The 12,210-nt window shown below is 35.6% G+C and overlaps 1 protein-coding gene across 8 annotated transcripts in view; it reads left to right on the top strand.

Annotated features, from left to right (window-relative positions):
* The window catches only part of TLCD4 (TLC domain containing 4), a 103,176-nt gene that overhangs the window by 59,633 nt on the left and 31,333 nt on the right, over positions 1-12,210 (top strand). For all 8 annotated transcript variants that reach the window (XM_025996542.2, XM_072754552.1, XM_072754553.1 and 5 more), the window contains 2 exons: positions 443-501; positions 2,741-2,835. In XM_025996542.2, the coding sequence (XP_025852327.2) occupies positions 443-501; positions 2,741-2,835 (154 nt within the window). The remainder of the gene's footprint in view (positions 1-442; positions 502-2,740; positions 2,836-12,210) is intronic.

Genomic DNA, 12,210 nt, shown 5'->3' with positions numbered 1-12,210 from the left:
CCAGTCATCAGTAGAGTGATACTAATCATAGTGTATTGATTGCCTTAAGGTCAGGGGCAGGCTAGATGACTTCTTGAGGTATTTGAGTCTCTGATTTAGAATAACGAATAAATTAAAAAAAAAAAACCCGAAAATACAAAAATCCAGCATCTGGAAATCTGTTTGAATCCTTTCAGAAACAAATCATACGAGAACACATTTATATGAAGTTGTCTTTTGGTAAAACTATTTATATAAAACTTTTAGCTAATATAAGAGATTATGATTATTTGTGTAGTTAGAAGTATATCATAGCTAACATAGGGCCTGGTACAAATGACAATTTACCATTCAAGAATCTATAGGAAGCATTTTAATTCTATTTCTCAATTAAAAAAAATGTAGCTGTCATCTATAACCCATGTGCTAAAAAGGAAACTCTTTTTTTTTTAAATATTTATAGGGGTGATTCATCGCTTGTGAAAGTGAATATCTCTATTGCTACAGGCTACCTCATTTCTGGTATGTGATATGTTGATCACTATTTCTTTTTAAACTACTCATGGAATATAAAAAATACTGAAAGGGGTTAAAAGGGAAAAGAGAGAAAATGAATGGGAAAAATCAGAGAGGGTGACAAAGCATGAAAGACTCCTAACTCTGGGATATGAATAAGGGGTAGTAGAAGGTGGGGAGGTGGGCAGGGGGTTGGGGTGACTGGGTGATGGGCACTGAGGGGGGCACTTGACGGGATGAGCACTGGGTATTCTATATTTTGGCAAATCGAACTCCAATAAAAAAATATACCAAAAAAAGAAAAAGAAAAAAAATTTAAAAAATAAGCTACTCCTGGGATTTTGCAAAGAATACGTAGTCTGTGCTTTTGGTTTATTTATTTGAGAAGCTGCTTGTGGGATCCATATAGAGGGAAAAAATATCTGCTGTGATGGTAGAACATGAAACATTTTTCTTGTTGGCTCTCTGGTTCTCTTTGAAGATAGAGCTATGAGTGGGGTCTCAGGCCAAGATATTTTTTTTTTACTAGCAATGGTCCATTTTTGGCCTAAAGGGTCTCTCAGGTGGAATGGGTGGAAGCAAATGAAATTTAAGCATGAAGGTCTTTTTCACTTGCAAGGACACTTGAAATGCATTCCTATGCTTGTGGTTTTGTATTGTCTGGGGAAAGTTCACAAAGGAAAACTATTTTAGTCATAATCCATTAAGATCATGGACTCTTTCTGCTCCATGTTTCCCTCTGTTGTATTTCTCCTCTTGTGGGATGGGATTGGAATAACCTTTTAAACAAGAGACAGAGGGGAAACTAAGTGAGAATGTTTGTTTAGCAAAAAATACCGTCATTGACAAGGATGACACAACATTTATAGTACATCCCATTAAGAGTATTAAGAGTATTGTCCATTCAGAGAGTAGTCACCACCCAGAAAGTCTTTTTTTTTTTTTTAATATTTTATTTATTTACTCATGAGAGACACACAGAGGGAGGCAGAGACATGAGCAGAGGGAGAAACGGGGAGCCTGCTGCAGGACTCAATCCCAGGACCCCAGGATCACGACCAAAGCCAAAGGCAGACGCTCAACCACTAAGCTAACCAGGCTCCCCCAGAAAGTCTTATATAAAAGAAACTTGATAAAGTTTTTCTCAAATAAGATAATAATCTGAAGCATTTAAAAATAAGAATTATGAACTGAAACCAGCTTTTCTAAACCAAGCTGAATGAAAGTGAATTCTTTTTATTCTGTCTGTGGAAAATATGACAAGGTCATTATCATAGAAATTGGTGACCAAAGAGTGTACAGCCAAAATATGTAGTGGAAAATGTATCTTTGCAGGTCTGTCATGCAGTCAGTTCTAATACTGTTATCTTTTCTTGATTTTCACATTTGTACTATTTGCTTTCTCTTTAAAATTTGTAATCTGATTACTTTTTCTTAAAATAAATATTCACATCTAGTTTTGTATCAGTAATTTTCTTTTTTTTTTAGTGTACAAAAGAAGATTCCAATATTATATATTAGCTCCAACCCCATAAATGCTGAATCCTCCCCTGGTTTCCATCCATGATAGCCATTTGCTTCCATGTCTAAATTTCACATTTAACCATTTGGGAAAGAAAATAGTTGTGTTAACATTTTGAGAAGTTTTTGTTTCATTAAACATTCTGTTTTGTTAAGGGAAACTATTTTCTGAATCATGGTGCTTAGATTTAGGATCTTTTAAAGAGAAATTGATGCCTTGACCTCTTTGTATATCTTTTGAATTGGTTTAGTTTTTTTTTTTTTTTGCTATTTTGAATGAATATTTAATTACATCCTTTGTTAATTTTTAAATATTGTTTGTTGAATTTGTGTCATAAATGAGTTGTCATTTTGTACCTTTTCTGCAGCCATCTTATCTGAATTGTTATAGTAGCAAACATCAGTAATTTAAGCTTATTTAAAAATTATCTTTTTCAATAACATTTCTGTTTTATGTAACCCTGGAAACAAGTTATTCATTTATACTTCCAACAAATATATTACCTGTGTGGTCAGCACTGTGCTAGATTCCCTGACTTGGTCTTCATCTGGGGGTAGTCACAGTAGAGTTGGGGAAACAGTTGTGTGGAAGCGATACCTTACAATAACATGGGTAATTAGACTAGTGAAGTAGTCTACTCCTTAAGGAAGAAAGTTAAATACACTTGAAAAACAAAACAGCTTTCTTCCTATGTAATATCTCACTTATTTTTCCTTTTTTCAGATTTGTTGATTCTCATTTTGTATTGGAAAGTGATTGGTGACAAATATTTTATAATTCACCATTGTGCAGCGCTGTATGCATACTACTATGTACTGGTGAGTGCCAGAATTTACAGTAGTCTGACAAGTAGACAAGATTGGGAATGATGACTTAAAGGTGAACAGACATTGAAGCATACAATTTTCAGTTTATAAAGACCAACTCCAGATGCATTCAGGGATCACCCTTGTGATATGTCATCTTTTTATTAACAAAAATAATTACTTGTGTGCTTGTATTAGTATGTCTGTTTGGATTTATAAAATTTAAGGCAGATGACCCTAGTTTCTTAAATTTTCACCTAAACCATTTAGGATTTCGTAGCTTTTGATATCTGCCTGTCTTTCTAGATGCGTTTATGACTAACAGCCAGAGTTAGGAATAGATTCTTATATAACCAGTTACTATAATTCTTTTCTGTTTAATTATTGTACAGTTACATGTATATATGTAATTACATTGAAGTAGACTGGAGCATTTGGGAGAGTCTTGCACAGATACTTCATCAGAGTTCTAAGACTGAACTAATAGAGGGTACTACTCAACAGAATGTTTCAGGCAGTAATGCATATTGTTTTATATCTAAAATTATTTTCCTGCATTATACCTTTGTAAATTAGCAAGTTTATATCCCTTGTATGTTTGTTAGGTTTCTCCACAATCAATTATTTTTAAACCTAGATATGCCAACAAGCCCCAAATAGATATTTGGAAATAACCGATACATGTAAAATAGAATAACATAAATTTTATTTTTTTTAGAAAGAGAATGTGCAAGCGCATGTGTATGCATGGGCACAAGAGAGAGAGCAGGAGCAAGGAGGGCCAGAGAGAGGTGGAGAATCTTAAATAGGCTCCACACTGAGTGTGGAGCCCGACCTGGGGCTCAGTCTCATAACCCCGAGATCATGACCTGAGCTAAAATCAAGAGTCAGCCACTTTACTAACTAAGCCACTGAGATGCCCCTAGGATAATCTAAATTTTATGTAATAGTTATGGTATACCAACTCCATGTTTTCTACTTTTTAAATATAACCACTGACTTTTTCTTATTTGGTTTTACTAAAGTCCTTATATTATTGGCCTTCCATGACTATATCACCGATTTGAAGTCATAAATCTAAATCATTAACATAAATGTCTTAAAAACTATGCTGGTTTTAATGCTATAAACAAGTGCTTTATGTATATCCAAAAGATATCCTTTATTTTTCTGAACCAATAGGCTATTTTTAGTGGCATTTCCTACTGTTTGTCTTCTTTTTAGATTTTAATAGATTATAAGTAGTTATAAAATATAGATTTTTACCTTTTACAGTTCTTGAAAATTTGGTGTACAAGCACTTGTTTCCTAAACACTTGCTTAAAAAATATGAAAGCTGACTAACAAAATACTGATTAAATCTGGGAAGAATGTGTGGGTGCCCATGTAAGTTTAGTATCATACTGCAGTATAGAAGTATGTTCTCTGAACATGCGTCACAAATAACCACTGTGCTGTGAAAAGAATATAAGCTGATGAAAGATAACAGGTCACTTAATGTGAACTTGTAAATGTGAATATGATGAGCTGCCGTTCTCTCTCAGCCCTTGAATTACAGGCTTGCCAAAGGGCTGGCTGTGCATGGATTGGCGATTGAGTGTTTAATTATGTGGGATATATACTGTTTTCTCTTTGGACTTTTATGCTTTTATAGAAAAAAATCAAGGTGCATGCTGGATTTTTTTGAAAGAAATTAACTTTATTTAGTTGATAAAAAAAATTAACTGCTGTATTTTCTAGAGATGATTGCTTTTTTGGTTTCTTCCTATGTTCTGTTGTATGAAATAAATGATATGAGGTAAATTTATCTAATTATAATTATCTAAGTGAATCTATTTAGAGGGAAACAAAAAAGAAAACCTAGAAAATAATAAATGCTTATAGATGTAGTTAGTGAACCTTTGTCATTTATGGATTCTACATTTCCAGTTCAACTCTAGAAAAATTTTTGTTCCAAGCAGTGAATCCCAGGTCACTTTGTGCAATTTAAGGCTAACAAAATAATAATAGTAACAACTACTATTATTATTTTACATAAACTTTTATGAATTTCCTCACTTATATGTTGATAATTGGGGTTTGGAAAGCACTTTGACTTGATATGCATACAACTAATTAAGCTATTTGTAGTAACTTCTTTTCTTCATAAATTTTCTTTTTTTTAAAGTTTATTTAACTTCTCTCTCCACGTGAACTTACTTACAACCCTGAAATCAAAAGTCACATGCTTTTCCGATTGAGCCAACCAGACACCCCAAAAGACTGTCTGATTGTAACTAAATAAAACTTAAAATGAAAAATAGAGATGAGTTATCTGTAGGTTTTAAATGTATGCTCTACTGAATAGTTGAAAAGTAAGATCCTTTTAAATATAGGTTATTAAATAGGTTATATAACATCTTGATTTTTTTGTACCTCTCTCAGTATATTTAATGGAGTTTGAAAATTCTCTGGTGGAGTAATGTAGAGCTTAAGAAATCTCTCTATATAAGAAGGTGATAATCCTACAGATTTTTTCTTAGTATTTACCTTTCCCTCACTCAGGATACTCTTGGTAGCTTTTGTTTTCTTCTGTGTTTCTTGTGAATCACCTCATTCCCCCTATCAAACCACAACTTTTAAATAAAAGTTAGAATACTCTTGGAAAACTTGTAAATTTGAAAAGAAAAGCACTGCTATACATACTTTCCCCAACTCCTCTGCATTATTACACTACCTTGGAACCTAATCATTAAACCACGCAGCTGCAATTTAGGAAGAGAATTTGGTTTCCAAGGTTCTCAGTGAATTTATGTAAGGGAATTAGGTGCAGTGTGATACCCTGAGGGTAAGAATTTGTTTTTTTGTTTAGTGTTATACTCCAGTGTCCACATTTTAAAAACATTTTTGCAAGCAAGTATGTATGGAGTGGTATTGAAAAATGAAAGACTTGTTATGTCAGATATAATAAAAAGTTGTAATTTACATCAGGAGACAAGAATTAGAAAAATACTGGTTTCCGGTTTAGTCTAAAGAATTGCCATGGGAAGCCCCAGTGGCTCGGCGGTTTAGTCCCGCCTTCAGCCCGGGGCGTGATCCTGGAGACCCGGGATCGAGTCCCATGTCGGGCTGCCTGCCTGGAGCCTGCTTCTCCCTCTGCCTGTGTCTCTGACTCTCTCTATATATGTCTCTCATGAATAAATAAAATCTTTAAAAAAAAAAAAAAAGAATTGCCACAACAGTGCCATGAAACAAATGCCATGACTCACTAACAGTTTATCATTAACAGTGTTAAACTGTTAAAATGTTTTAAGATGACTTGAATAGTGTTACCTGTTCTCAGACATAAATAATGTATTTCCTCCTTTTCTCCTGTTAGGAGAGCCTTAAAGAAAAATTTTAGGTAACTATCATAGCTGTTAGAGCAACATTTCAAAAGATAATAAACTTTCAAAAAATGAATACTTTTGTTGATGAGGTAAGTAATAAAATAGCCATCCAATATAGCTTGCTAAAGCAAGATTCAGTAGTAAGGTCTGTGTGATTTAGATTTTTGTTAGTATTGTATAGTTATTCAAATCTATAGGCAACCACAGTTTTACAGTTAGTTTATAATTCTTACTACTAATTGAGGGATTAGTCGTGGTTAAAATGTTAAGTGGCTATTTAAAAAACTATGTTCTATGTGTGTGCATATATGTAAAGACCTACACACACATATAATATATGAGTTTGGATTTTGGAATTTGTTTTAATTTTTATTAAAATATTAAAACTTTAATATTTGATGTGACCATTTCCCCCTATTTCATGAACATAACAAAGCTCCTTAAGACCGCCCTTTGTTTTGGTTTAGGTGGAGTTCAAGGCTAGCTCTTCCTTCCTGGCCCTGTGGTTGCTTCTTCATGCTTTCTTATGAGAGCAGAGAATCCCCTCAGATTTGCATAGTTGGATTATTTTAGCAGAACTGTCTCCCTTTCCCTTTCTAACCTGGCTTGGTTTTTGAAGCCTATTTCCTTTCAATACCAGGAAATGAAACAGTTTATAGGTTGGACTTCTGTGTGACAGTAAAATAGATGTCAGCTGAGAGGCTTGCCATGTCTACCCTAGTCAATATTTGTCTTAGATTTTTTTTTAAAAAACAGTCCTATCATATGATTCTCCTTATATGATGTGTTGGAATAGTCAAATCCATGGACACAGAAAAGAAAAGTTACCAGGAGCTGGGTGGAAGGGGTAAAGTTATTGTTGAATGGGTGAGAGTTTCAGTTTGGGGATATGAAAAGTTTTGGAGACTTAAACACTTAAAAGTGGTTAAAAGGGTAACTTTTACATATATTTTACCACAATAAAGAAAGTTTTTTTTGTTTTTTGTTTTTTGTTTTATTTTTTAACAAGCCTATCAAATGACTAAAGGTGAGGAAGGAGAACTAATAATATGCTGGATAATATATTACATTCTTAAAAAGTTTCAGGCTGGAGCAATAGGCTGAAACAAATAGGTGGAACCTAATAGTGATAAATGTTAGGTTTGCATTTAGGTGTGGCAATGTATAAGAAGGGAGGAATGACCCAGAGGTGGTAAATGACCACAACTTCAGTTGTACCAAAAGCATGTCACATCTGCTCAAAAAGAATGCTGCTTTCAAATTTAGACTCTTATTAAGGGAGGCAGAGTATCCAATTCAAACAAAAATCACAGATTTCCTGGTTAGACCACACCCAAGCTCATTATCTGATGTCCCCGACCTTGCATATGCCTGGGCTGGGGGCGGGGCTGCCAGAATAACGGAGTGGAGATTAGATTAGGAAACTATCATCCTGTGACAATTGAAGGACCCAGAGAGGTGAGCCTATAAAGATAAATTGTAGGACATGATGGTTTGGAAATGTCTTTGGGAATGTGAGAGGACTATTGAGTGGAAGAAGAGTAGATTTATTCTGGATTAATTCAGGTATTGGAACTGGGACCTTTGAGGACAGTAACAGAGAAGTAGGCCAGACTTCTGTTTTACAGAAGAGACACTCAATGAATAGATGATTATAACAGTGACCTTTTAAAAATAGTTCTACCATAAGATATCTTAAATCAGCTAGATATAAAAATAGATATAGCAAGTAAAAACTTTGGGTAGGAGTTTACGCTAAAGTATCTTTGAAGTTTTATTCTAATTCTGAAATTCTGTGATTCAACAGTTTTGTTAAAATGATTTGATTTGGTTCTAATACTGAGAAGTTAGGCAATGGGCAAGTAAGAGTAAGCTAAATTATATCACCAAGTTCTTAAGTAACCATGGCAGGAAGGGGTGAAAGCAGCTGGCCTACAAATCCATTTGCTTCTTGGAAGAAAGGGAGGGGAAGAAAGGAGGGCAGATGACTCTAGTCTGATCTTGTCAGCAGGACCTTTGGGTAAACAGAGTTCTGACCTATGTTAAGAGGAAGAGACCTGAACTCTGAAATGCCTTTAAGATGGGTTCTGACCTATGTTAAGAGGAAGAGACCTGAACTCTGAAATGCCTTTAAGATGGCCCTGGCCAAAGATGACATGGTAATGTGAATGGAGTTGCTGTGAGGCCTGCCTTGGAGAGCGTCATATTGGCCGTACAACTTTCTGGGGGTATGGAAAGAGCTGTTTTACAAGTGAAACTCTCACTGCTGTATGGGGAACTTTGTGAATGTCACTTAGTGGAGTCTTCATTTCTTAGGCACCAGAGCTTCCTGTTCAACACAGGGAGGACCTGGCTTGCTAGCTGCCTTTGACGTCCCCCACCTCTCTCTGTGTCCTCTGAATTATTTGGCTGCTTCTATCTTTGGAACATTTAGTAAAGCTTAATATTAGATAAGATCAGTTTCACATTAGTCTCATTTGGCAATCCAGTTCTGTGTGTTAGTTTAGACCTTTGATTGTCTTGTAAATAAATAACCAAAAGCCTTGAATGATTACAGTTCAGCAAATAATTATTAAATATAGGATGGATTTTGTTCCAAAGTCTCATTTTAAGATTGATGGTACTCTGAAGAGTTTCCATGGAAATGTGTTAAGGCTCCAGGTCAGTGTAATAACCTATGAAAAAGCACCTCATTATTGCCATGCCGAACACAGTCACATTTTTACACGTGTCCAGTTTGAGATGCCCAGCATTTCTCTCTAGCCCTAGTGGTGAGATAGGGTGTCCATCCCACTCCAGGCCATTGATAGTGGCACAGTATTTAAGACCATGCTAACAGGAGTAGATGCATAATAATTTTAGTTATCCTTCTCTCTTATCTACTAAAGCTCTAACCCTAGCCACTTTCAGCTGAAGAAAATGAAATTTCCCATGGTGAGAAAAATCCAGATTTTCATAATCAGTGGCTAAAGGGAGAATTTTCTTTTAAGCTCCAGAAGGGATCAGCCAAATCCTGTCTTGTTTTCCCTCAGGGAGTCATGTAGAGGCCAAGGCAAGTGTGAGTTGTACTGTAGATAAATGGTAGAGTCGGAAACCCGTTATTGGCCAGAAGTAAGTTGTGAGTTTTGTCATAATTCACTAACAATAAAGTGTCAAAATTTATAATTCATGTATCTAAAAATATTAGAGTAGACTTAAACCTCTCCCATTAATAACATCTATCTCATTTGTATTTCGGTTGGTTTTCTTGAGTAGGAGAGCCGGGGATAAGGTAATGAAGAATTACACATAACCTAAGGCTTATCTAATAGTTACCTATGCCCCTGGAAGTACATGCCACACTTAATGCTGTCATAGGTGCATTGGATTAATCAGGTGGCCAGTCATGAGGTACGGGAGCAGAAAATACAGAAGCAAGATTACTGAAGCATAGTTCTATACCCCTGTGTGGTTTTGAACTAAGGAGCTCTGGGGGTAGGGGATAAGGATATGATAGAACTTGTGGAATTCTGCTAGGTAGCTAAGATTTAAACATAGGAAGTTATCAAAAAATTCAACCAATACATCAGCTGCTGATAAATCAGTAATGCTTTAGCAATTTAGGGAATGAAAAGATGAATGTGTTAATTTCTATTAATATTTTTGTCTACATATGGATATTTATAAACAAAATTCTGAGTTTGTTGAAATATAATGCTTAGTATATAGTATATATAGTCTTCTAGGTCTGATTCTTCAGAGATAACAGTTGACAATACTTGATATATATTCTTGAAGTGAATATAAGTTGTGCCTAGATTTTCCTATATATATTTATGCTTTTTAAAAATTTCTAAGAAAGCTTTTGAGATAGATGGGACTTAAACTTAATCTCAAAAAAAAATATGTTTAGATTGGCAGCAAAAAAGTGGGGAAGGCTTCCTAGGTCAGAAGACATGAAAATCACTGAGGAGAAGAGGTCCAATCTTCAGGGGCTGTAGTAAGGGCTCAGTTCTATGAAGAGGTCCAATCTTCAGGGGCTGTAGTAAGGGCATAGGATCCATGGGGGACTGGTAGTGGTTGTACATTTGGATGAGTAAGATGGGGTCACCTGATAGAGTGAACATTCCAACTTACCAGCCTTGTTTTTTTTCCCCCCAGAATTGCTGTAGGACTTCTAGCCAAAAAATAACTTGATACAATTGGCATAGTAGAAAGGTAAAGCTGATAATAATATATAGAAAAAAAATACTGCATGGGGGAGGATATGTTGTAGGAGGTTATCAGAGTAGTAGAAGTGATAGATTATGAAGAATTTAATTTTGGTGGTTATGGTGGTGGTCATATTAATGAAGAAGAAAAACCTAAAAGCTATTTTGTAATCAATAGACCATGGTGACTAATTTGGATTTCAGAGAATGAAGAGAATGAAAAGGGCAAAATGACCCAGAGCACTAGAGGAGTGTGATACCATGGAAGGAAATGGGAGACACTGTGCAGAAAGGTAACTTAGATGCTATGAAGTTTGTGGCAATAACATAGCTGTTCCAGGGGAAAGGGGCCCATATGTCATTAGAAGTAAGGTTTGTCTTGTGGAGGCAGTGTGATCAAGGTCATGGTCAGGGACCAGAAGGAGGATAATCCTCTATAAGAGGCAAAGGGGAACTTCAGAAGGGTAGAAAGAGAACCACAGAAGTATACATTTGGAAAACAGTGGTTAAGCCCCTTATAGCAACATTGTAAATTAAAAAGCTATGAAAAAAAATGTATAAGCAGAGGCCATTTAAAAAAATTAATTAGCCAGGTCATTCATTTTTACTTGAAGATTAGAAAACATTGACAAGCAAAAAGAAAAATGCCCCAATCCCACAACCCAGACATAACTACTTATATCTATTTAATTACCATTTACATATAGGAATGTATTTCTGCTTTTTTCCTATGTACGCATGCATAAGTCAAAAACAGCATTCTGTGTATGACTATTACAAAAATGAGATCAAAACTAAAATGTAACATTTGTTTTACATATTGAAGTTTGCATACAACAAAATAACTGGTAATCTTGTATCAGAAAGCAAGGAACCCATCAAAGACTAATGGGGGCTGTGTCAAAAGGACACAGGAACCAACATGAAGGTAGTCCAGTTGGCTGAAAAATGTGGCATTTTGATCATCAATTACAAAAACTACTGTGGCCATTGAAACCCATCGACTCAATGAGTTCTTAATGATGTTAGGAAAAAAAAAGAAAGCAGGGCAGTTCTTGTATGGGGTCTCTCCCGTGGGTGCTATTAGGTAGCAGTTGGGACTGCAGTCCTCTAAAGGCTCAACTGGGTGGAAAGGGGCTCATTCCAGTAGCCCCTTCTCGTGAATTGCTGCTGTCTGCTGGGACCTCAGCATGTTGTTGCCTACAGCGCACATATGTGGCCCCTCCGTGTGCCTTGGGCTTCTCAGGAAGAAACTGCAAGGCTTCTCATGACCTTGCTTTAGAAGACCCATAATGTTACTTCCAATGCATTCTGGTGGTCAAGTGAGCTTCCTAGGGCAGCCTAGATTCAGGGGAAGGAAAACTAGACTCCACCTCTTCCTGTGAGGATCATTGTGCACAAACAAAGAGAGAAGGAATTGGTGGTGGCCATCCTCGGAGACTATCACCCAGTCTTGGTCAATGTGAGAGAATGTTTATTATCTTCATGCTGTGATAGATAAAAGTTTAATGTTCATGCCTCTATTTCAGTGTTGTTAAAGGAGTTATAGTTTCTGTCTCAGTTCCTCTGAAAATTCTTATTTCTGGTTCCATAGCACCTCTTGATACACTTTTTAAGGTGAAGATATTAGCACTTCAATTCTTCCTTCTGTGTCTCTAACCCCTACTTCACTCCTCAATTTCTGTCATTTGTACTCGGACTTTTGTATCGCCAAGATATTAAACTATTTACCTTTTATTCCATAATCATATTAAGTTTTCCTTTATATCCAGTTTATCCTACACAGAGAAAATGAATAATGTGTTTATGATGATTATATTAAAATAGTT

This window comes from Vulpes vulpes, chromosome 3 (genome assembly GCF_048418805.1).
Source record: "Vulpes vulpes isolate BD-2025 chromosome 3, VulVul3, whole genome shotgun sequence".
NCBI lineage: Eukaryota > Metazoa > Chordata > Mammalia > Carnivora > Canidae > Vulpes > Vulpes vulpes.
The sequence above is the reverse complement of the archived record's forward strand: the minus strand, read 5'-3'. Positions and strand labels throughout refer to the sequence as shown.